We start from the raw sequence: 26,874 nt of genomic DNA, 5'->3' as shown, positions 1-26,874 counted from the left end.
GAGACTGGTCTGTGAAGCTTCAGGTGAAGGGTGGAAGGCTGTTAAACAGGGTTTTGGGGGAAGCTACCATGGGCTTCGACAAAAAGGCCACAAATAATGTTTTGGTTGACAATAGAGCTAAACTGTATCAGCAGAAGTAGTCACCTTTCCAAATCATTGACTTGTCATGTTCTATCACCACCAGCAGCTAATCAATCATGCAGACTGCTTCTACAATCATCCGGGAGAGAATGGGTCGCTGTCAGGACACCAGTGAATTCCAGCACAGCACCATGATAGGAAGCAACTTGTACAATATGTCCAGATGTGAAATTTCCTCACTACTGAATATTTCACAGTCATCTGTTATTGGCAACATAAAGTAGAAGTGATTAGAAATGACTGCAACACAACTACAAAGTAGGAGGCCATGTAAAATAACTGAGTCCTGGACATCACAACCTGAGGCAAACAGTGTGCTGGAGTCACCAACTCTGCAGAGTTAGTGACTTAATTAGTTTAGGAACAGTGGAATGGTTTTCTATGACTGAGCAGCGGCATCCAACTGCAGCACAAAGCCTTGGATATACCAGATGTGCTCGCTAGAGTGATAAATCATATGTCTGTCTCTTAATGGAAAAGTAGAGCTTGGCAGTTGCGGAATATGGCAATGTTCTGACTGCACTGTGTCAAGTGTAAAGTTTGGTGGAGAGAGGATTATGGTGTGGGGTTGTTTATCAGAAGTTGGGCTCAACCCCACAGTTTCAGTGTAAGAAACAGATAATGCTACAGCATAAGAAGACATGTTGGACATTATGCTCTTGAAAAGTGGAAGCAGTTTAGGAAAGCTCTTCCCTGTTCCTACAGGACAGCCCACCAGTACACAAAGCAAGGTTCATAAAGAGATGGATGAATGAGTCTTGATCTTATGGAAGCCCGTTTCTATCACTCTGTAAAAAAAAAAAAAATTATTTCATTATAATGAGATAGCATCTCAAAATAATGAGATACTAACTGAGTGCTGATAATGAGATATTATCTCATTGTAATGACATAGTCTATATAGGCTCAGGAAGTTTGGAGATGTTTCGAATTAGTTCAGTCCACCTGTACTGGTTTGACTTTCCTGTCAGTCGAGCATGCCGCCTGAAAGCACCGAATACTAGCTAAACATAGCTGCGTACAACGGTAAGAAATGAGGTTTTGTTAATTTAAGTTAAATCTGTAAAATAAGCTAGTATAGCATAAATTAATCAATTTGGCATACTGACAACGGTAGCTAATCTTGAAATGGTTTAAGAAGATGCATTCATATCTTTGAAGGTAACGTTTTCTGTTTCTTTACTTCGTCAGTCCACAACTGACTTCCTGGTAATTTTAGTTAATATCTGAGGATTACGTGGTTTTATTTGCTGTAATGACACTTGTTCAGTTTACCACAAAGTCATGGTGTAATAACTGGTGAGTGGTTAGTAGATGCTGCATCTTGCTCCCAAATCACTGCGACACCAAAATGATACCTCTAAGTCTATGCATTTTCATAAAAGTTAAACTAAAATATGTCGTGCCATTTTATGTCACGTACTCTCTTATTATTATTAAATTCTAAATAATTTAAGTAACTGCACCCCAAGCAAAGAAATGTGTGTGTGTGCGCGCATATATATATATATATATATATATATATATATATATATATATATATATATATATATATATAAATTCCCTTCTCACCCTCCGCGGGTGGTCTCTCTCTTTCATCCTCTGAGCTCGGGTCCTCTACCAGAGGCCTGTGAGCTTGAGGGTTCTCCTCCAGTATCTTGGCTGTGCCTAGAACTGCACATTTCTGGACTGAGATGTCTGATGTTGTTCCTGGGATCTGTTTGAGCCACTGCTCCAGTTTGGGGGTGACTGCCCCGAGGGCCCCGATGACCACAGGCACCACTGTGGTCTTCACCTTCCAGGCCTTCACCAGTTCCTCTCTCAGGCCCTGGTATTTCTCCAGTTTCTCCTTTTTCCTGATGTTGTGGTCACTTGGTATTGCTACATCCACCACAACGGCTTTCCTCTGTTCTTTATCCACCACCACAATGTCCGGTTGGTTCTCCATTACCATCTTGTCTGTCTGGATCTGGAAGTCCCACAGGATCTTAGCTCGGTCATTCTCCACCACCTTTGGGGCTGTTCCCCACTTTGACCTCGGGGCTTCCAGTCCATATTCTGCACAGATGTTTCTGTACACTATGCCCGCCACTTGGTTATGTCGTTCCATGTATGCTTTCCCTGCCAGCATCTTGCACCCTGCTGTTATGTGCTGGACTGTCTCAGAGGCCTCCTTGCACAACCTACACCTTGGGTCTTGTCTGGTGTGGTAGATCTGAGCTTCTATTGCTCTGGTGTTTAGGGCCTGTTCCTGTGCAGCCAGGATGAGGGCCTCTGTGCTGTCCTTGAGTCCAGCTTTCTCCAGCCATTGGTAGGATTTCCTGATATCAGCCACTTCAGTTATTTGTCGGTGGTACATCCCATGTAGGGGCTTGTCCTCCCATGATGGTTCCTCCAGCACCTCATCCTCTGTTCCCCATTGTCTGAGACATTCGCTGAGCACATCGTCTGTTGAGGCTTTGTCCTTGATGTATTTATGGATCTTGGATGTTTTCATCCTGGACAGTGACTCTCACACTCACTAGTCCTCTGCCTCCTTCCTTACGGCTTGTGTGTGTATATATATATATATATATATATATATATATATATATATATATATATATATATATATACATACACAATTACAGAGATCAAATATATCAGATAAATCAGATATTAGATAGATCAGATAGAGCCCTAAACACCAGAGCAATAGAGGCTCAGATCTACCACACCAGACAAGACCCAAGATGTAGGTTGTGCAAGGAGGCCTCTGAGACAGTCCAGCACATAACACACACACATATATATATATATATATATATATATATATATATATATATATATAGTGTCTTGTCTGCAAATCTATTTTATTGATTTAACCAGTAAGTTCAACAACCAAAACAACATGTTCTTGCTTTTGTACAGTGCAGGTTGTTTCAGAAAGACAGAAGACTGGACAGTGTGGAAGAGCTGCATTTTCCCCAGCCTTTTCTTATCACACAAGAGGTATAAGTGACTTCTGCTATATCGTTTTTCTCCAGTTCTCTATTGAAAAACCTCTATGCTTCACAGATGGCTTAATTTTCATTGTTTTTCCTTTGCTACTGCTAAAGACAAGGTCAATATGGAACGGTACAGTTCTTTGTTATTACCAATAAATATTTTCGGTAACACTTTATTTGAAGGGGGTTGAATAAGACTGTCATGACACTGTCATAAACATGACATAACACCTGTCATGAACATCAGTAAGTCTTCATGAATATTTATGACTGTTGTCATAAAGTGTCCTTTGGTAAATAATGACACTTTTAATACAAAGTTGACATTATTCAAAATGTCTTTATGACAACTTGACATTAACCAAGAAATCATGATCTGACATAAATTTGTTATAAAAGTATTACCGATTAAACTTTAAAAATTTGCTATTTGTAGTAATATTATAAAGCTCTGCCATGTTGTTTAGTCTTAATTTTCTTAATTTAATCGATCCTAAAGTTTTACAGCAAGATGTCTACAAAGCACTTATGAACTTAGCATTTGAAACATTATTTAAGGATGTTTTAACCCTTGTGCGTGCGAGGACTGAGGCAAACGTAGAGAACTGTGGCAAATGATAAAAGTTTTACGTGTGTGGGGTCGGTTGGTATGGACCCCATTTCTAAACACAAGGGCTAAGTAGTGCAATACATCATCTCCACCAGTGAGAGGCAGCAGTGCACGAACAGGCGTGCAGTGTGTTGGTGAAGAAGAAATCTTCCATATTGTGGCGCAAACCTAATACAAGTTATAACTATAGACATAATATATTATGTCTGTGGTTATAACGGCCAGACCTCCTGTTTAAAAAGAAGCTGAAGTTTGATACCTAATACATATGAGGTATGTGTCTTATTAACTTTACATTTTCTTTGAGAAAATAACATTGACTATGTTCTCTTTCTCTGTAATGTTAGCTATGAGCAATTCAAGCCAATCCTACCTTGCTGTAAGTTAATGTTAGCTAAAGTTATTAAACAATTACTGTAAGGTTAGCCCTTAATATTAAATATATTTTAAAGACAGGCAAATAGTTTTTCCCCCTCCAATTTTAATATAGCAAATTAAAAGCTAATATATTAGTCAAAGTTATTCTTCATGTGCATTATTTAGCGACTTGGCTGATGTGACACAGTGCTTGTGTTCTTTGCTTTGGCAAGTTTAGCCACATGAAGACCCAGGCTAGCCTAAGGACACATGGTGGGAGGACAAAGTTGGCTAATGAAGACATGCTACGAGTGTGGAGGATGATAATAAGGACCAGCCACCAGAGAAAGAAGTTCCTATTTGACCAAAGAGAAAGAAGCAGATGAAATATTCCCCAAGAAAATTAGGTAAGTCGTTTTTGTGTTAATATTTTCACCATGTGAAGTGGGGTGGGACAGCCAGGTAAGTGGGGAATGGGGAGCAGGAATCAACATTCACCAGCTGAGTTAAGTTACGTTTTAGACAACTAAAACTGATGTTAAATCTGTTTATTTATTAATAAGCTTCTTGCAAACAACCCTAAGTCAGAGTATGTGGTTAGAAATAATTTTGAATGCTCATTAAGTGAAAAGATGCATTCATGTGCCTAAAACTTAAATGATGCATTCGAATAACAGTGGCAGTCTGTCTGAACTTCTGCCAGACAAATATTTGATCAGAATAATTTTGTTCAGCTCCAGTTATTATTCCACTTGTATTAAGAAATAATTGTATTGCACTTTATAACAACCAGTCATGTTAACTAGGCATTTGTCTGCCAGTCTACCATTCTGACAGTGTGCAGCAAGGGACATTTTTGGAATGGTATTTAAATAAATTCAGAATTATGATGACATTGTTTTTTGTTTTTGTTCTTTTTTTAAGTGACCACAATGAATTGAGTCATCACCAACTATGAGAATGTCCAGAAGAGATTCACCAAGTTTGAGTTCATGAAAAGGTTTTCTCCATGATTAACTATTGCAAGAACAACTGTAATTTCTGAGCATTTCTGGACACCTTCAAAGAGCTGCTTCCAGGAAATGAAGACAAGAAGAAGATCTCCTGTTTTCAGAGCTTTACAGGGAGACTATAACGAAGGATATGGCTGACATAATCAAAGCAAAACATGTTACTGTTGAAAGAACCTATTTTCTTAAGTTAAAGAATAAGTAATTCTGCTTTAGTTTTTCAATCAGCATTTCAGAGTAACAACATACTGACCAGACGTTAAACCCTCTGTTATCTTAGAACAAGTTATCTTTTGTTTTATTCCAATGTACAAAGGGTTTGTTCTACAGTTATGATGGTAGTTATAAGTAGTCCAGTGTGTTTCACTTCATTTGAGGTAAGACTTAATATCAATGACTCTGTTAGCATAGCATTTGACACTGTAATACTAAATTACATCTTTATAATTGTTGCTACTAGTTTCAATTTACTTGAGGTAAAAGTTAATATTAATGACACTTAAAGACGTATTCATAACTGGTGCTATTTGTTCCACTTTAGTTGATGTAAAATAAATTGTTAATGAGTGTTATTAAATCATTTGACCGTGTAATAAAGCTTAATGAAATCTTTATTGCTTGTCCTATTTGTTTTGCTTTATTTCAGGGAGTGGAAATATTAATCATTGTTTTGTTAAAGCTTTTGCTAGTGTAATAATTAAATCATTATGACTACTATTATGACAAATTTATGTCAGATCATGATTTCTTGGTTAATGTCAAGTTGTCATAAAGACATTTTGAATAATGTCAACTTTGTATTAAAAGTGTCATAATTTACCGAATGACGCTTTATGACAACAGTCATAAATATTCATGAAGACTTATTGATGTTCATGACAGGTGTTATGTCATGTTTATGACAGTGTCATGTCAGTCTTATTCAGCCCCCTTCAAATAAAGTGTTACCATATTATCTTTTCTGTGAATTTAAAGAGGTTTCTCAAGATGTGTCCATTTTAAAAGTAAAACCACTGTATATGCATATATCTGTGTAATTACACAAATAAAATAAATGTGGTAATATTTATTATAAAAACAGAAGTTTAAAAAGATGCTAAATGTTTTGTGAAATAATTTATGTGTAACATTGAAATAGTTCAAGTTTAGCCTAGTAAAATCATTTGACAAAAAAACATTGCTGAATGGCATTATGAAAGTCCCAGCCTGGGATCTTTCTGCATGGAGTTTGCATGTTCTCCCTGTGCATGCTGGGTTCTCCATGTACTCCAGCTTCCTCCCACAGTCCAAAAACATGACTGTTAGGTTAACTGTTTTTTTCTAAATTCTCCTTAGGTGTGTGTGTGTGCGTGTGTGTGTGTGTGTGTGTGTGTGCATGGTTGTTTGTCCTGTCTGTCTCTGTGTTGCCCTTCAACAGACCAGCGACCTGTCCAGGGTGACCTCGCCTTTTGTTTGGTGTAGATAGTGTCAAGAAAACTGGCATGGACTTGTGAGATCTCTCTAGGTACACGCAGAAAGCAGGGTAAAGGCCTGGGCAGTAAAAGTAATCTTGTATTGATTTAGGAATGATTAAAGAAATGAAATACAGAAGACATAGTTGTGTAATGTTTGAAATGATTGATGTATTGTAATCACAATGTCTGTAATGTATGACTGAAATGCATAATCTGTATTCACGATCTGCGGTAACAGTAACAACTTAGTTGTTATACACGATTTCAGATAATGGTAAAACAAATTGATTATGTTTTGAGTTAATTGTGTTTCATGGTACATTATAAGAAGATTGTAGAGTTGAGCACAGGAAAATAGAAGAGTGAGTCATGTCACGAGCATGGAGCTGGCTGGGCGGGGGCCCCAGAACAAATAGCCAAAAAAGGTAATAACTGCCAGATGACCAACAGAAAAGAGAGAAGAGAAGTATTGCAAAGAGGTTGCAACAGTCAAACGATTCAGGGTGGAGCAGGATTTGAGCAGGACGGGTACTTTTCGATGAGATAATCGGAAAGGGTGAGTCATAAGACCTCTCCCATATGCAACTGTGGGCCAAGAGGGTTTAAAAGCCAGCGAGCTGAGGAGGAAGGGGTTCTTAGTCCGCGGCGCTGAAGGAGAGTCAACAAGAAGACGCAGGCGAAAGATCAGCAGAGGACCACACCCTGGGACCGAGGGAAAAGTTGAGACTTCTCGCCGCAAAGAAGGACAAGATCCGTCAGCCCCAGCCCTGGCCCCTGAAATCCGACCGTTTCCTCTGCCTCCACCCTACAATTTCTATTCAACTGCAGCCGACTTGGGGAAAAGACAAAGGTCACTAAGTGATGAAGATTCTGTTCGTCTAAAAGAAATTGGACAGATCGGCTTTGCTGCTTCTCCGAAGGAGGACTTTGCCCTACCGGGACAGAGACTCTGACCAAGGACGACTAAAAGTATCGGCTGCCAAGATCAACCAACAACGGGTGTGAGTTGCCCTGCCCCTAAAAGCCTCGCTCAGTGAGAGTAGTGACATAGGTTAGGGATAAGAAAGAAGATAGGGTATGATTAAAATTATGATTTGTGATTGTTACTAGTTAAAATCTTATAATTTCTTCTTAACTGAGTTTGCTTGTCATTTACCCCTGCTAAAGCTTGCTTAATAAAATATATAATAAAATAGCAATAGAAGTTGTGGACATTGAAATTAATTGAGTCATTAATTCTTGAGAGTTCTCCTGGTTTTAAGTAAAATCTACATGCATGATTCTAGAAATTTGGTGGCTTCGTACTTTCCTTTGGTGAGTAATAAATAATGGCCCTGGGACTTATGTCTAAGTCACTAAATCCAATCTAGCCGATAACAAGTGCCCGTTATTTTAAGGAGAAAAGCTACCGTTAACAGGAGTGGTTGTTGAAACTAAGCGTCAGTGAGGGCTACTCTGGCGACTGTTTCTCAACTGAAGAGGGCCGTAACTTCTGGATCTGAAGGTAGTTAGAGCTAGACGAGTTTTCTCCGCCGCCAGTTTAAACAGAACATCCCTAGGGGACCTATGAGAGGGTAAGACCCAGGTTTTGAGGGATTTTCCGGACCTGTTAGATAGAGAACTGGTCAATAGTCAGTCAGTGGTGAGGATAGGGTGTGGCTGGCTATTGCAGCATAACGAACAATAGGCACCAGCACCCCTCCCGATCCCTCTAGGGACAAGGGTGTTAGAAAATGGATGGATGGAATTATGAATGACTATATCGTGATTAGTTTTTCAGGTAAAATTGTAATTTGTAGTATGACTTGCTTTACATCTTTTTATTGGAAATATATGACGATGGTGTTGTGTATTTTCCCTTCCAGTGTAAGATCACAGAATGGATGACCTGAGTGATTTCCTGAGACAAAGGAATATTCCTGAGGAAACTATCAAGACCATGCTGAGAGAGAAGGTACGAGCTGGAAAAAAAAATCAGTATTTCAAAAATTATAGTTTTTTTAAAGCACATGTCTAGCAATACAAATAATTTGCATGCAATTCTAATTCCATTTTTGTAGTTTTAAACAAATGATTTTTTATTGCCCTTATTTAGATTGATACCAATGTCATCCAGGTCATGACAGATGAAGAGTTAAAGAATTATTTGCCATCATATGGAGACCACATAGCCCTATTAGGATACTGTAAAAGAAAGGAAAATGGCCCCCCTAACAGTTGTAAATTAAAACTGTTTAAGCGCCTGAAATCAAAGATGGGTAAAAGAAGAACTGTTCATAGCTGCGGTACGGAAAAAGAATCAGATGGCTGTTGGCCTTTTCTTTCCAAATGGGAGAAATAGAGAAGGATCCATAGCAGATTTTGAAATAGATCTGAAAGATTATCAGGAAGTGGCAACTGATGACAAAACCAATATTGGACAAATGTTTCATGTTACAAAACTGACTATTCTCAGGTTTTACCTGACCACCCGTAAAAAGAAGGCTAACCAGTCAGTCAGTCAAGATGAAGTTTTGTCTTCACCTTTTTTCAGGATCAAGACAGTTCTCTGAATCAGCCCTCCTCTTCATCTACTCTAAATGTTGGAACGACCAGCCAATCTACTATATCCACAGAAGACTTCATATTTGTTGGAAACATAACAAATCATGACAATATTAACTTTTCACTTCATTCTGCAGAGCTCAGGGAGGATGATTTAGATAGCAGTAACATAGTGTTTCTAGGACCGTTTTCTGACGGTGAGCCACAGATTTTGGATGATACTTTGACAATATCCCCTCAATTCTCATCATCTGCCAAGGCAGTGAAGAAGATACTGGTAGTTCACAGAGGTCAGGTACTTCCTGAGCTTATAGCACACTTCTGTGATGATGGACTTCTAGATAGAGACTTCAAAATTCAACTTGTCCTGGCAGATAGAACACCTGAGATGGGTTATGATGACGGAGGAGTCGTTAGAGACTGTCTTTCTGAATTCTGGAAAGAATTCTATGATCAGTGTACTACAGGAAACACTTAAAGTGCCTTTTCTGAGACATGATTATGGACAACAGCAGTGGGACAGTGTAAGCTGACTAATTGTTTTTGGATGGACAAGAGAGAAATATCTTCCTATGAAGATTGCACCTGTCATACTAGAGCAAGCAGCTTTTGGACAGGTAAAAAGTGAGGTGGTGGAGAATTTCCTTAAGTGCATGCCTGAATCTGAGCGTTTTGTGTTTCAGTCGTGGCAGTCAGACTTCAGCAGTGTTGACAAAGAGGAACTGATAGAGATTCTTGATAACCACAGTTGCAGACGAATGCCCACTGCCAGCAATGTAAATGGAATCCTCCAGGAGTTGCACACAAAACACTTGTCCAAGAGCCTGCTTACATTATTGAACAGTGGGCCAAAACACTCAGTATCACCAGGAACAGCTTCCAGGACCTTTCTTCATTGTATAAAAACTTGGAACCAAGTGCAAGAAAAGTTTTGAAGTCCATTGTCTTTCCTCAGGAAATAAATATTCATCAGAAGGATATTCAAAAGTATGTTAGCACGTATATCAGGAATGCAGATTTGCAGCATCTGTCCTTGTTTCTAAGGTTCTGCACAGGCTCAGACCTGTTCCTGGATAAGAACATTCTTATCGATTTCACAACGATTCAAGGGTTTCTCAGAAGATCGGTGTCCTTGAGCTGTCAATCTATCATGACAGCTATCCAGATTTCAGTGCTGAAATGAACAAGGTTTTGGAGTCTAATGTATGAGTCATGGACATTATTTAAAGTTTTGAAAGTGGTGGAGGTAGAGGGTGGAGATACATAGTTGTGGAACTCCGAAAAGAAAAAAAAAGAGATTAAGGTGGCTATTTAAAGTAACAAGTTGCCTATCAAGATCTAAGTAGATGTTTTGAAGATTTTCCCCCAAATTTGCTAGAGTTTAAGGTTTTAGAGATAACACTTTACCTGGGTGACATTATCCTTCCCAAACTTTCTCCAGATGTAATAAAAAGGATCAACTGTTTGTAATAGGTAAATGCTGGTTTGTGCAGCACAGCTGTTGGTTTGTTTAAGGATAGGTTGTCAAAACTCAACAAGGCTTCTTAGCACTACTCTTCTAAAAATGTCAATGATTTGGAATCTGCAGTGATTTTTGCTGCAAAAAACAGCATTGTTAATATTTACTGTTAGGATTAAGTACAAAATGTTTGTACTTAATACAAACATTTTGTATTAAGTGTTGTCTTAGGCATTTGTAAGCCATGAGGTGTTGTCACTTATGAATGACATTTGGACTTTTACATATTCAAAGTTGAAGTTGGAAAAATCATAGAGCACAAACTGTTCAAAACTATTTTATGTAAATTGCTAAGGGGTCCTTTCACTCCCTACATATAATCTTTAATCTCTTAATGACTTTCAGTTGATAGAACACATTTACGTACATGAAGCAAGCATCTTTTTAAAGTTATCATTTGTAATGTAATCAGTACAGAATTGACATTGTCCACATTATCTCAAACATAAAAATAAATATGGCTACTTTACTGTTTTTTTTTTTTTTGCTCTTTTCCTGGTCTTTTTTTTTGGCTGGCTAAAAATGTGCAGCATTTAATGTCAATTACTTAATTATTGTTGCCAAAGAAATGTCTTATTGTAAGGAGTAGAGTTATTCGACCACACATCCAGAAGCATTTTCAGATCTGTCGACTTTCAGGGGAGCAGCCATGATGCCAGGCAACAAAATGTAGCTGACTTTTGTTATGCCATAATTAACATGTTAATTGTTAGCCGACATAATTAATCATAAGAGGTAAAGTGAAAATGACTGTAGGAAATGTTTAAAAGTTCACAGCCATAAAAAACAAAAATAGGAAATGTTTATTGTATCTTTTTATGACACAACTGTGTTGACAGTTGTACTTGTTACATTGCATTCATATTCATAAAAAATCGTTTTCTGATTTTTTATAATGAGATACTATCTTATTATTATGAGATACAATCTCATTATTTTTGAGTTACTATCTCATTATAATGAGATACTTTATTGTTTTTTAACAGAGTGGCAGAAATGGCTTCCATATGATCTCAACCTGAAAGGACACTTAGATTGATTAGTGTGAGAACTGTGAACAACATCAGTGTCTCATTTCACCAATGTACATTTTGAAGAATGGTCAAAATGTCTGCTAAACCCACTCCCAGTCCTGAGACACATTTTCAATAAGAGCTGATGTTGTGATAGGAAAAGGTGAGCCTACAGATCAGGAATGAGATGTCTTTAAATATCATGTGTATGAAGAAGTAAGTGACCCAATGCTTTTGTTAATATAGTGTACATTCAAGCATAAAAATCATTTTGTGCATAAACTCAGAGGACGAATTTCATTCTGACTTATTTCTTGTTGTCATAACAACAGACATGTAATGCTAAAAAGAAAAGAGAAAAGTAGAGTCTTTAAGCAGCTTAATTTTCCATATTACTCAAACGTTTTATAGCATAATGACATCCATGAAACATTCTTGATGGAATTATTTGACGTGCTCAGTCAAAGCACGTCTGAGCACATGTCAAATAAGTTTCACCATCATATTTGTTGTGAACAGTTTTTGTTTATTCAATGCAATAATTAGATTAAAGCGAGTCTTAATAAAGCAGCATTTAGAGGAAATGTGATGACATTTGAGACGGGTGTTTTCTCAAGATGGTGAAACTTTGATGTGTTTGGTTCCAACTCAAAATAACCATTTTAACCACTTGATAAAAACCAATATTTTTAAAATTATTAAATACCTGTTTATATACAAAACCCCATAAAATAAGCTGAACTGGAAGCAACAGTCTGTTTCAATGGCACTGCATTCTCATCTCATACGTTATTACACTTTATGCGGGCCTGAATACTACTGATTGACAATGAAATAGAATGCAGATTTTGCCCTTCTTAACAAGATAAAGAATTTATTTAACAGAAATTACAACTAAAATATTGAAAATCACAATCACTGCCATTTCTATGATTACATGTACTAAATCTGGAAACATACAGACAGCTATCTTACAGGAAGAGTCAGAAGGGACAGATGCAAAAGAAAAATCAAAGCCAGAAACGCAAAACATGAACCAATGGACCAATGGGGAACATATTTGAAAAGAACACCGTCAGGCTAAAATTAAATAACAGATAAAATCATTTTAAAATATAGAGAAAGCCCAGAATAAAGAGAATGGAGGAGGGAGAGAGAGATAAAGATGAAGACAAGATTTAAAAGATTAAGATATTTTACGTTTCAGCTTTCATACACAGGTTAGACAGTGACTGCTAATAAAAACGGCAGAACTCCACTTCAGTCTGAACACACTTCTGTCATGGGAAATGTAGAGCAGAAAAATACCCACAGTTTAACTTCACTATTGTAGAAATACAACTGTATCAGGAAACATCAAAAAATGGAAGAGAAGTTATCAAAGAAAATATTTTCAGAATCTTTTTATAGAAATAGTAATTTCAGGCTACTTACTATGACTCATTTTCTGATAATTAAATTGTTATTCTTGTATAAGACAATAACAAATTCAAGGAATGTAAAGAATAGAAAAAGCATAAACTATGAATATAAATAAATAAATAATCCAGGACAGGACAATTCAAAGTGCTAGAAGGCAAAAGAATTTCTTTCATGTCATAGTTGTGTCAAGACAAGAAGGCCAGTTGCTCAGAATAGTACCAAAATATTACGTCAAAATATGGAAGTAGATCAGTCTGGTTTGCATGATGTAGAGCAGGACTGGGCAATCCTGGTCCTGGAGGTCCGGTGTCCTGCAACTCTTAGATGTCTCCCTGGTCCAACACACTTGAATCCAACAGCTGAATCTCCTCCTAAGTGAAGTCAAGTTCTCCAGAGTCCTGCTAATGACCTCATTATTTTACTCAGGTGTGTTGAAGTAGAGACACATCTAAAAGTTGCAGGAGACCAGCCTGGAGTTAGGGTATGGCAAAGTAAGGCAAGCATAAATTCCATCCATCAATGATAAAGACCTGTGAACATGTTATAAGAAGCAAGAAGGACAGCTTTTTGCTCCTTTCTTTTAGGCTAAATGAAACCAGGGAGCTGAGTGAGAAATCTAGGAGCATCTATGTTTGGCATCAGGCGCGGTCGCTCTTACCAAGGTCATCGAAGGGCATGACAACTGTCAGCAAGTCACTCACGCGTCCACGCAGACCATTGGTGCAGATGGCCACCACTCGTATCTCGTAGGTAGAATTGGGCAATAAGTCATCTAGTATTGCCCCCTAGTGGTGAAAGATGAGATCCACTTTGACCGTACAGTTTAATCAACCCAACTAGTTCAAAACTAATTTTTCATTTCTCACAGTAGTTTGGTCATACTGTAGCTGCCATCTAAAAACTCTTGTATCTGGTAAGACTGGAGCTGAAGTTTCTAGGAAAACATTGTTGTTTGTCTGCATATGTGTGTTAGTATGATTCATTAGACACATTTATAATCAGTTAATACATATAAACTACAGTGTGATTCATAATAAATGTTTTACTTTGATTCAGTTGGCAGCTTATCTCAGTCTGAATGATGTGCTCTTGTCTCTAGTTTCTGTATGGTTAACTTTTGGATGATTACTCACAGTATCCTGATATCCATCGGTCAGGTATTCAGACAGGACAGAGTCCTCTGCCTTGGCCAGTTGGTAGGCAATGGAGTACTTCTCAATGTTGGCGTCATACACCGCCCGTGGCCGCTCCCATATCACCAGCAGGCTGCTGAGGTTCTGGGGAGCTGCCTGGATGCTCTCAGGCTCTGAACTGCACACTGACAGAAAAACACACACCAAATTTAAATAAAGACATCAGGAAGCAATTGCTATCTGCTAGAAGATGTGGCCTAACATTACTGACACAAAAAAACATTGGAACCAGTTTATTTTTTATCAACTTTAACATCAGTATGAGACTCTAGTTGTTCCTACCAACATCACCGCATCACACAAAATTTGGATAATTTGTTTTACAAGCAGATAACTTTCATGTTTCTAATATTATACAGAATTATCAAAAATTTAAACTAAACATCAGCACCAACTAATATTTTATTATAAAAGATGTAACTTATATCATTGACCGTCTAGCAGGAGTGTACTGGAACACAGTATTTTCCAGAAGTATGACTTGAACGTTTTCACATATTGTTGCATTTTAACCACAAATTTAATTATATGTTATTTGAATTTTATGTGAAAAGATGAATACATAGTTGTGAATAATTCTGAAGTAATTTTCAAAATGTTTTACTAGTAATCAATCAATCAAGTTTATTTGCATGGCACATTCCAGCAACAACGCAGTTCAGAGTGCTTTACATAATAAAAATAAAAATGCAAATTCATAAATTACAGTCAACAATTTTACATTTTGTCAAGTGCCACCATTACACATCAAAAATGTTGTTCAGTATTTTATTAATTATGGTTTAAAAGCAACTCTGAACAGGTGGGTTTTTAGTCTAGACTTAAAGGAAGTCAGTGTTTCAGCTGTTTTACAGTTTTATGGAAGCTTATTCTAGATTTGTGATGCATAGAGGCTGAATGCTGCTTCTCCTCGTTTGGTTCTGGTTCTGGGGATGCAGAGCAGAACCAGAAAACCTGAGAGGTCTGGAAGGTTGGTACAACAACAGCAGATCTTTAATGTATTGTGGTGCTAAACTGTTCAGTAATTTAAAACTAACAGTGTTTTAGCGTATATTCTCTGAGCTCCAGGGAGCCGGTGGAAGGACTTTAGAACTGGGTGATGGGCTCTATCTTCCTGGTCTTCCATCTCTTTACCAAAGATGAGGGTCTGATATAACGCAGACTGGTACACTGAAAGCTTTACTTTTTGACTCTTCGCTCACCATAACACATCAGAGCAGAGCCCATGTTGCTGCAGAAAAAACCTCAATCTGTCTGTTCATCTTTTGTTTCATCCAACCACCATGAACAAGACACCAAGATACTTAAACTGCTCCACTTGAGGCAGAAACTCACTCCCAATCCCAGTCACCTCACACTGAACTGTGAACCACTCCAGAACACGCTGAAGGTTGAACCCTGAAGAAACCAGTAAAACCAGATCATCTGCCAAAAGCTGCAGACACAGCTGTAGCTTTGGGCCTGCAGTGCTTGGATAGAACCCATCCAATTGCAGCACACATTTTAGTTTTAGGAGTATTTTTACTACGCTGTACTTTTTACTTTTAGTGGAATAATTTTATCATAAAGCATTGCTTCTCTTACTTGAGTAAAATTTATGGATTTCCAACCCACTGAAGAATACCAAAACTTCAACAGACACAGACACACACCTGCAATTTTTGTTAAAATTTCAGAAGATTTTTATTGAAAAAAAAAAAAGATATGGAAAGGTTTTCTTTTGCCTGATTTTGTTAATTGTTTTTGTTATTTATATGAATTAGTCATTTTTGCTCTTAAAATACAAAAATTTCCATTTAACTTTACATTTTGGTCAGATTATGTAATTATTAAATATTAAACAACTAGTTTAATAGTTGTTTTAATAGTTTTAGTCTTGAGTAATTCTTGGATGACTACTTTTAACTTTCACTTGAGTAAAAATATATTGAAGTAATGTTACTTTCACTTGAGTACAATTTTTGGGTTCTCTGCCCACCTCAGGTTATAATGAAGCTGTAGGAGATCAGCAGTCAAGTAATTGTGAAATCTAGGTTAAGGTCTGTATAGAAGGCAGGGTTAGGTGCAGGTAAGTGCAACCCAGACAGAAATGTCATGGCCTCATTGTGAAATTGTGAAGTTGCTGGGACAGGTGAATGAGAGCGCTAGCATTGGTATGCTGAAAGATACATATCCAAATGCATTACTGTGAAGGTCATAGATCAGGTGTGTGTGGAGCAGAGTATCAGGACATTTTTGTAGATGATGATCACAAAGAGAGGAGAAAGCGGTCCGTAAACTGTCATGATGTGATGCTGGATGATTGTGGATCCAAATGCAGAACAGTGGATTTTTGTTCTGCATTTGAACAGAAATAGATGATGAAAAAGGAATTTAATGAAAATGATGAATGGCAATAAAGTTACAAACGCAAAACACAAAGTTCAACTAAAAGTAACCGGTAAGGAGCCACTAAGGAGACATGGGAAAGTGATGAGTACACAAAAGGATCCAGTGAGGAGTGATTAAGAATGAGAAGCTTCAGTACCAGGGAGGTGAATGAACAAAAGACCTGGACTGATGAGCTAACTGACTGCAGGTGTGAGTGGAGGGAGCAGGAAGCAGATTGAGGGACAGAGAGACAGAATACAGATGGGAACAAAAAATAATTCTAACACAAAGAATAACTAGACAAAAAAAAACCCCAAAAAACTAATAAAACTAGTGTGACAAAGAATAACTGCAAGCAAGAAATAAACATAACTAGAAACACTAAGTAAGAAGAATTGAACCAGAGGAAAGCAGGAATAAGACAGATCTAATCAAACTAAGAAACTAACACAAAATAATAATGAAACTAGAATCAAGTCAAACTACAAAACATCCCAACAGCCCAGAAACCTAACAAACTGTGGGTAAAACCTTGAGAGCAGTGGCAGCAACTTGTGACAGGATCCTTTAGAACCAGAACTTGCCCTTATTTTTGTCACCTTGCCTTTAAGGTGGAGGAACAGAAAAAGGCTGTTGATGAGGCCTGATGCATCAACAACACAGAGTGGTGGCTACAAAGCTGAGCAGCAAATCAAACTTGGTGAAAAAGCTTAGACCAGCACACTGACGTTGGACGATGAGTTTATTAAGGTCAAAAGGGTCTCTGTACCTGAAACATTACCTGTTTAAATCCGAGAAACTTACTGAAAGCCACTAAACAACTCTGTGGGTATGAAATTTACTGGCGACCAGAGAAGAGAAGACAGGAGTTATATGAGCTCCCCTGCTTAGAAAGGTTAAAGAATATGCCATGCTTTTATGAACAACAAGCTGTATTCAAAAAAATTATAGTATTTCAAAAATATTTTTTTTTATGTCAGACTGAAGCCGACGAAGCTGAGCAAAAACTGGCCAGAAGAACCAGTAAGGACGTTCCCTGATGACTGTTGTTTTTCTTTCATCATGATTAATTGAAATCTTAAGCCATATTAATAGATACAGATAAAGTATACCAGGCTGCTGCTGAACACATCTAGCTGTCCTTATCAAACTTGTAACTGATTTTATTGGTCTGACCGTTATTAGACACAGGGCCTCCAAAACATTTCTACAGTACTGGGAACGGTTGTGAGTGTCACTGAGGCTGAGGTCCCTGATTGGTTAATCTGATGATTTATTTCTGGACCTCTGTGTCTTTGTAAAGTTTATTCATATGACATTCGTGGTATAGAAACAAAATAACTGGTTTCCATCTGACTGCATAATGGAGTTTGCAGTTTATCTAAGCTGATGACAGATTAGCTTATCCGAGTTAAAGCTATGTTTAGCCTCTAACAAGCCCTTCTGCTAAAGCTTCTGATGACAGGAAGTCTTTTCTGACTTCTCAACATTTTATCGCCACCATTTACATTTCAGATTTACCTTCCAGCAGCCAGAAGGTATATATGATATGAAATACTCAAATTTAAACAAAACAGGAAAGAGTTAAAATATTTACTGTGTTTTTCCAGAATGATTCTGGGTCAAACATAAGATTAACAGTAATACAGATGAAAGATAAGTCAGATCTGGGATTATCAGTGATTAAAAGGGGCAAAGGGATCTGTTACAATAGGTATCAGGAGGCTCAGACTGTGCAAACACTGACACACTTCCTTCTCAGCAGAGTTGAAATAAAATCTCTGCTCCCACTACTCACAGCTTCTTTCTTGTGTGCGATTATGTAACAACGCATACCCAGACATATCGGTCAGGAGAAAAACCTTTATGTTCTTCATTTGCTCTCAGGAAAACAGTTAAGGACAATTTTAGTGATGCATGGAAATATGATTTAGTTATGTAACGTCCACCAAGGGCACAACATACTTGGACAAGAGACAAGAATGAGGGTTCAACAAAATTTTCATTCTTAAACTCTCTTGAACTTTATTTTTTTTGGTTCAGCTGCTTCTGATTTTCTGTGAAAAAAGAGTTAAATGCCCTCAGTTTCCTGTGTCTCCCCCCCCACCCCCCCCAAAAAAAAGAAAAACAAAACCCCAAAAGTATTAACAGAAAGTTGGACCTGGTGAGCCGATCAAACATAACAAAACGGTACAGCAGGGGGCCAACCCTATACAAGGCCGTCGAAGCCCCTACTAATACCGGACTAAAGCAAAAAGCACCTAATGCAAAAGAAAGATCGAAAACAGGACAACCGGTCCCACCAGGCCAAAATCACAACGAAAAAGCAAACAAACAAAGGCTAACAGAAATACCACATAGCAGGCTGGAAACCTCAGCTGCGGCCCACAGCGGCTGGACGAGCGCGCACCGCGCCTGGTGGTGGTGGCGCGAGCGGAAGCGAGTGGAAGGGCGGAGATCCCCAACATGCCGAAACCCAGCCTATTTATAGGTGGACCAACAGCGCCACAAATTAACGTAATCAAATGAATTACCAAAAATAAGAAATTATCCAGACTCCAAAATATTTTAACAAAAGGTCATTCTAGTAAAGTCTATAAGAAAACAAAGAAAAAATAGACAAATTATCATAATGTGCCCGAAGCACATAACAGTGACTTCCCAGCTTTGACCACAAGAGGGCAGATTCAGCTGGTTTCATAACTATTTGATCGAAATGAATCCATTTTGTTTGCATTTATCTGCAGGTAGTTTTTGTTCAGCCATGTTGAGTTCAGACAGTTTGAACATCTCGGAAGGTCGAAGAGTAGGGCTGTTGTAAACGAATATTTTAGTAATCGAGTAATCTATCGATTATTCTTACGATTAATCAAGTAATCGGATAAAAAAAATTATAAAATGAAATATTGGTAAATCTGGCATAATACCGGTGTTACTATCAGATATCAATATCAGTCCAATTTTTCATATTTGAGCATCCCTAACAGTTGCTTTATTGTAGTTTAGAAAACTAACCTGTAACAATAATAGCTCACTTTCTAAGTTAACCAGAAGAAAAGTTATAGAAAAATCTGAAATTATATTGAATTTAATAACAAAGAGGCAGGCTCACAAATATGCTTATAAAAATGTCTACAATCCAGCTTTTAGTTTATGTATTCATCTTCAGTGAGTTTAATAGATTAATTAAACTCACCTTGCCACCTAACCTGTCACGCTTTGGGTTTGAAAATACGGGAAATGCCGCCTGGAGTGGGAGGAGAGGGCGAATGAACGAACATGGGGTGGAGGGGAGGAAATAGACCAGCGGACTGACGAACCGTTAGACCGGGGGACGAACACGGGGGGAAGCAATACGGGATATTTACGACACCTTCACTGGTCACACTCAGAAACTCATCTACCAGCCATGTACGATGCGCTCCGCCACCCGTTTCTTCAGACCGGGATATGAAATTTATTGTGCGGTTCGTCGGTAAAGCTACATTTACACGGTAAGCATCAGCTACTCAGCCGCCCGCCCTGTTCAGTCTATCCGCTCACCTCAGCGCTCTTCCCGCCGTTCGCTTTCAACCAGCAGCCCCGGAGGAGAAATGCTGCCGTACTCCAGGCATTCCCCCAGTCATTTTAAGGATGCTTATTGGTTCCCCAAAAACGATAAAACGTCGGGCATTATCATCAATCAATAAAATCCCCACGGGCCAATCTTGAAGATTGGACTTTATGCCGCTGAGACTTAGCTTTTGTCAACAACTCAGAGGCGGAAGTGAGAGCTCCGCGCAACGCAAATGAAGTCCCGGCCGGAACACGGTGCGCTAACTAATAAAACATAAATTAACGAAGCTTCGAGGCAGGTAAATTTTCCTCGAGGAATTTTAGTAATCGAGGTACTCGAATCATTCGAGGAATCGTTTCAGCCCTATCGAAGAGTAATACAATCGCATGTCATCAGCATACAGATGAGCAGAATTTAAACTGCTGCATAAAAACAGTCTCAACAGTTGCAAAATGTTCAGACTGGAGTTTGACCAACCTGGAATTTGCACCTCCTCAATGCCTGTGTAGGAGGAGAACACCTGTCCCACGAACTGCTCCTGCTGATCCCTGAAGTTGTTCTGCAGGTAGTCCATCAGCATAACGTATCCAGCTTGCTGCATCGTCATCACCTCACAGAACATCTCCAGCTGCAAACAGGAGGACCCAAAGTAGCCTTAGAGCAATAATAGTAGTAGGAAGCATGATGTGTCTGACAGCTTGTTAAATATAGCTGTGGTGAAAAAGCATTTTAATTTCATACTTCCAAAAAAAATTTTTTTATTTATTTTTTTTGAGTATGAACACATTTTTCCCAATATGTAGAAGCGACATGTAAATGCCCTGCTTCACTATTTTTACTGGATATGTGAGATGCTGCTCATCAAATTAATACGGTGACCACCATCGAACAGGTTTGGTGTAATCAGGTGTTTTGACTCCATGTCACAAAGGGAAAGCATTTACTTATTTTATTTCAAACAAGATATAAAAAGTACCTATTAGCTGAGAGAAGCAAATGATTCTGACTATCAACCTGGAAAGTGTTCTGTAAGTGTCCTACTGACCATTTGTCAGTAGGAACAGTTGCCATGGATTCCTGAGCAAGTCCTGCTGGATCAGGTTAAATTAGACATCGTTTTACAAATTGTGCAAAGTATCAACATCTACAGGAATCTGCAGTCCACAGCCATCTTATTAAACATTAATGTTTGTGATCATGCAAAAGATTGAAGTGCCTGTTTGGATGATCCATTGAGACCAATGTTCAGCCAAATGCAACTTCCAAAGGACCCACATTTGTGTCCCCAACATTTCTCTCCAGAAGACGTAGAGTCATTTGTATGAGGAAAACTGTGAAGGATCTAACAGAAACATCAGAGACAGGAAGCACTGGAAGCTCTTTGAAATGCCACCGATACCGATTGTGAAACCAGGAATCCGAAACCGGACCAAAAACCAGACCTGACACAGAACTACTTATAGAACTACTTACCGGATCACACAGTCTGACCAGAGGTATGATTTATTCATCGTTTCATTTATGAGGCTGAAGGTGGCAGCAGTAACACAAACACTGGCTTCTTTCCTCTTACCCCGTTTGGTTCTCCTCATCTTCATTAGGAGGACCATCAATTTCAATCCGCTCCGGTTCAAATTGAAAAGGTTTAAAGACGTTACTAATTTCTGATTTGGCTTGACAAAGCTAACTCAACCGGACTTATCATATGTAATTTACCCATAATGAATTTCAGTGTAAACAACATGATGTCAGTGTGTCAACATTTTATTTAAATATATAAAAATTAAACAACCTACAGTATCATTAGTGTGTTGGTTTTACTTTTGAAATAAATATTTCTCAAATAAAGTCTATTGTTACAAGTAATTGTGGATCCCTTTAATAACAATCCCATACATGCTATGTTAATAAGCTGGCCTACTATGAACTTTCCTTGGAACAGACACTTCTGTATTTCCTAACAGCAGAGACCAATCACTGTAGCAAAAGGGCAGTCTCAGTACTGTGGTAACCACAGACACCAGACTGAAAGGTTTCAAAGTGGTTGGTCATCTTTAGGAAGCCAACAGCTTTTTCAATAATTTTACTGGTGAATGGAAGGTTGGAGACTGGCCTGTAATTCTGCAGTAATGATTTTTTTCTCTTTATCAGTAGTTTGGTAACTGCTGTAGGGGAAAACACCTGATGAGAGGGATGAGTTTAACATTTGAATCAGGTCAGATGACATGACAGGCAGGGAAAATTATATATACATCCAAGGGCGTAGGAACGAGTCTGTCATTGGGGGGGACGCATATTGGAAACCTGACAGGTCAGTAAATAGCTTGAGCAGAATTGTCAAACAATTATGCCATCCACACTGTAAAAAAAAAACAGCCTCATTTTACGGTAAAAAACTGGCAGCTGAGTTGCCAGAAGTTTACCGTCTTTATACGGTAAAATTCTAGCAACCAAAACTGCCAGTTTTTTACTGTATTTCTAAAATACGGTAAAATTCTGGCAACCAAAGCTGCCAGTTTTTTACCGTATTTCTAAAATACGGTAAAATTCTGGCAACCAAAGCTGCCAGTTTTTTACCGTATTTTGTAAATGCAGGATTTTACCGTATTTTAAAAATACGGTAAAATCCTGGCAACCACAGCTGCCAGTTTTTTACCGTATTTGCTAAATGCAGGATTTTACCGTATTTTTAAAATACGGTAAAATTCTGGCAACCACAGCTGCCAGTTTTTTACCGTATTTGCTAAATGCAGGATTTTACCGTATTTTTAAAATACGGTAAAATTCTGGCAACCAAAGCTGCCAGATTTTTACCGTATTTGCTAAATGCAGGATTTGACCGTATTTTTAAAATACGGTAAAATTCTGGCAACCACAGCTGCCAGTTTTTTACCGTATTTGCTAAATGCAGGATTTGACCGTATTTTTAAAATACGGTAAAATACCGTACTTCCTAAAATATGTTAAAAAAAATAAAATGTGGTTTTGCCGTAGTAAATACGGTCATGCTGACTGAGGCATAATATCTACATGAGTGAAAAACACATCCAGACTGTATGATATATTGACATTTTATTGTAAACCCTCCCCCCCCAAAAAAAAACGTATGGTAAATTACTGGTCACTGTTCCTACCAGAATTTTACCATACAAATTATAGTACAACACACAAGGAAGTGTAACTTGTCAAGCATTTCTATACAGAAAGTTATAAAGAAAATAATTTCAAATTAAACAAAAATACAGATTACGAGTAATCCACTTAAAGAAACAATTTCTATTTAAAAAGTCAGTTAAAAAAAGAACTGATTCTATTTTCTGTCCAGTTTCCTCACGGTATTACTGAGATCTGGAAAACAAAACAAACAAAAAAAACAGTATGTGTCCACATAAGAGATAACATATTGTAGAAGAAAAAATTGTGATAAAAGGATTCTTGTTCTGGGTTGAGAGTCACAAGTCGCTGAGATCAGACTTTGCTCAGGATGGTTGTAGTCTTCCCAGTCACAGGTTGAAATTGAGACTCACATGTTGTCAATCGGGTGTTTCCTCTCTGCTGGAAAACAAACAAAGAAAAAGTTAGAAAGATGCACTACATGAACATCTTATTCGCTTAAATGTTTGTTTCATCTTTGTTGACTTGCATATGGACACAGGTACTTCAACCAGGTGGTGCGATCATTTCTGACTGAAAATTCAGTAGTTAAACCTTTCTTTGTTGTCAACAGGTGTGATCCTCTCTGCAACCAGACAAAATACACAAACAAAAAACATAAATAAAAACAAATATAACTGTTTTAGGCAATTTATGAAATAGATACTCACCATTTATCTGAGTCTCATGAAGGCCAATAGGTTGTCTTCAACCATTTATGTAAGTTACATTTCCTGCAAGCTAGCAGAAACAAAGCTGTAAATGTGAACACTTTTCATACATGCAAACAAATAGATACAGCTGAGACAATTTATGCTACATTAGTTTTCCTCAGTCACTTGTGCATTTCTCAAGTCATTGTTGGCATTTACAAAACAGTAAGCGCATTTCTCAAAACAATTTGTAGAAACAGGAAAAATAGCATTTGTTTGCTTTCAAAATCCTTAGTTCAGCTCTTAAAATTCTGTCTGTTAACATATCAGTGACTCAAAATAATAAGTTATAGTTTCTCTATGTACAGATAAGACAGTCAAATTGATTAGTCATGGGAAGAGACTACAAAAGGATCATTTACGCCAGTGTTTATCAACCCTGGTCCTCAGCGCCCCCCTGCTCTGCATGTTTTAGATGTGCCTCTACTCCAGAACAGCTGATTCAAATGATTGGATGACAATCAAGTACTGCAGAAGCTTGTTAATCATCCAGAGATACAATTCAGGTGTGTGGCAGAAGGGAAATACCTAAACCTGCAGGACAGGGTGGCGCTGAAGACCAGGATTGAGAAACACTGATTTACGCTTTTGCTATAATTTATTCATGGACCATGCCTTGGTGATTCAGAAAGAAAAAGACAGAAATGCAGAGAACAAAAAAAGTAGAAAAGGAGCCACAGGACAATCTCCTCATGGAAAACTGTACAGTGCTGTAGAAATTACATTACGTTTTAATTTCCATAGTCACTTTGTTCCTTAACTCCACTGAGGAATCTTTTTTCCTCAGTGGAGTTAAGGAATGAACAGTAGGGTGGGAGGACCTCCATCAGCATCATGTTGTGGGTCGCAGCCATGTCCTGATGTTGGACTGATGGAAACTGGCAGATGTCCTCAGCCTCTTCTGACTCTTCTTCTGCTTTCCTCCCAACTATTTCCTCCTCAGCCTCACTCCTCTTCTTCTCTCTGGCTGTTCACTCTGTCCAGATACTTGTTCATCAGTTCTCAGAAATGTAACATTGTGTTGTGTTCTGGCTATACAGAGCATATTGTTGCCAACTGATGGTTCACAAGATGCACCTCCAATCTGTTTCAGAAAACTGGTTGATCGTTGGTTGAGCTAATGGTTCATACACTGACCTGTTAGAGAAACTCAGGACTCACTTGGGAGCAATTTGAAAAATTCAGGACAGATTTAGAAAATAATAGAATATAAATTAATTAATATATGATTCACATTATGACAACTTTAAGACTTATGCATGTTAAGACTTACACAATGAACTGATGCTATTTTGGAAGTTGAGAATTCAACACAGACACGTTGTTGTCCTGTTGTCCTCATTTTCTGTATACATCCTTTATCCTCCGGGTCAAAATGACCCGTCTTCAATAAACCCCCAATATAAGCAGCTTAATTGAATTTTAAACACCAAATTCTATCTTGTATATTGTCACTCACCACAAAATGTGTGAATACTTGAGTTTTCCCTCTCCACTTGAATTTCTATAGCTTAAGAAAAAAAATGTGCAAAATGAGTTTCGAATGCATTTTTATTCATCAAAGTGACTAATTTTCTTTTACTTTTCTCCAGAGAACAAGAGGATGTACAATACAAAAATATGAAAAATAACATAACCCATTCAACTAATTGGCACATGTAGGGCAGTATGCAAGTGCACAGCCTTTGCAGATATATTTCTTACACCTGCAGCACACAGTATGTGTTTTACAGTCTGAGGGCAGAACTGACATCTCTTCCTCTTACTTGGCTTAGCTGGGGAAGTGGCTGTGGTAGATGGATCCTCAGGTTGATCAGGAGCTGCTGCACTCTGATTAGCTTTCACAACTGCTGCTGAGGCTTCTGTGCGGGGGACATGCTTCCTTCTTTCAATGAGTGGAGTTACAAGTGCCTTTCCTAGCTGCTCCAGGAACACCCTCCTCTTGTTGTGCTTATGAGACATCCAGGTTGGGTTGATCTCTATCCAAATCACAAAGGCATTGTAGGAGGACACATCAATGATGTTGTGGAAGATGACCAGGGGCCAGCGGGCAGTCATTCTTCTGCAGCTATATGCTCCAATCACCTTATCTAGGTTGTCCACATCTCCTTTGTTTCGGTTGTATTCCAGGATGATGATTGGCTTCCTGTCCTCACGGTCACTAATGTAGCCGTCTTTGTGCAGTGTGCTCAGAAGAACTACATTCTTGTTTTTCTTTGGGAGGTAGGAAACTAGAGTGGTGGTGGGTGTGAAGGCAAACTTTGAGGAGAAGACCTCTCTCTCCTTTGACCCAAGCAGTGCAGGTGGGAGCTCAGGCTTGTTCTTTCGAACTGTACCAACCATGGTGATCTTCCTCTTCAGGAGCTGCTGTCCGAGTTCATAAGAGTTGAAGAAATTGTCACGTCACATTGTGACCCCTCAGTCCCTCTGTCACATCAAGCACAACTCGCAACCCCTGGTTCTTCTCTGGGCATCCACTGGTTGACTTCCCAGTATAGACTTGCATTTTCCAAGCATAGCTTGATTCGGAAGCCACCCATGACTTGATCCCATATTTTGCTGGCTTGCTGGGCATATACTGCCGGAAAGGACAACAACCTTTGGACAAAAGACATTAGCATCAGTGATTAGTATCAGTGTCACAGAAAACAGTCAAAGAAATCAATAGTGAAAATCACTTTTATTACAAATATGAAAACAGATTACCTCTAAATGGAACCAGTTGCTCATCCACTGTTACATCAGGCTCTGGATTGTAGAGGTAGGGCAACCGCTCCACCCACTTGTCCCATACCTCTCTTATGGCTGCAAGTTTGTCTGTCATACGTCTTG

General features: G+C 38.4%; 1 protein-coding gene and 1 pseudogene across 2 annotated transcripts in view; one reads left to right on the top strand and one right to left on the bottom strand.

Moving 5' to 3' along the window:
- Positions 1–26,874, bottom strand: part of LOC106934271 (receptor-type tyrosine-protein phosphatase zeta-like) — a 119,025-nt gene that overhangs the window by 34,817 nt on the left and 57,334 nt on the right. For both annotated transcript variants that reach the window (XM_088006669.1, XM_088006670.1), the window contains exons 8-10: positions 20,654–20,804; positions 14,191–14,375; positions 13,716–13,842 (exon numbers count right to left, since the gene is read on the bottom strand). In XM_088006669.1, coding sequence (XP_087862795.1) covers positions 13,716–13,842; positions 14,191–14,375; positions 20,654–20,804 — 463 coding nt within the window. The remainder of the gene's footprint in view (positions 1–13,715; positions 13,843–14,190; positions 14,376–20,653; positions 20,805–26,874) is intronic.
- On the top strand, positions 8,664–10,330 carry LOC148159545 (uncharacterized; annotated as a pseudogene).

This window comes from Poecilia mexicana, unplaced genomic scaffold (genome assembly GCF_051168715.1).
Source record: "Poecilia mexicana isolate PSO_F unplaced genomic scaffold, ASM5116871v1 scaffold_6, whole genome shotgun sequence".
NCBI lineage: Eukaryota > Metazoa > Chordata > Actinopteri > Cyprinodontiformes > Poeciliidae > Poecilia > Poecilia mexicana.
This window is presented reverse-complemented; position numbering and strand designations above follow the sequence as displayed.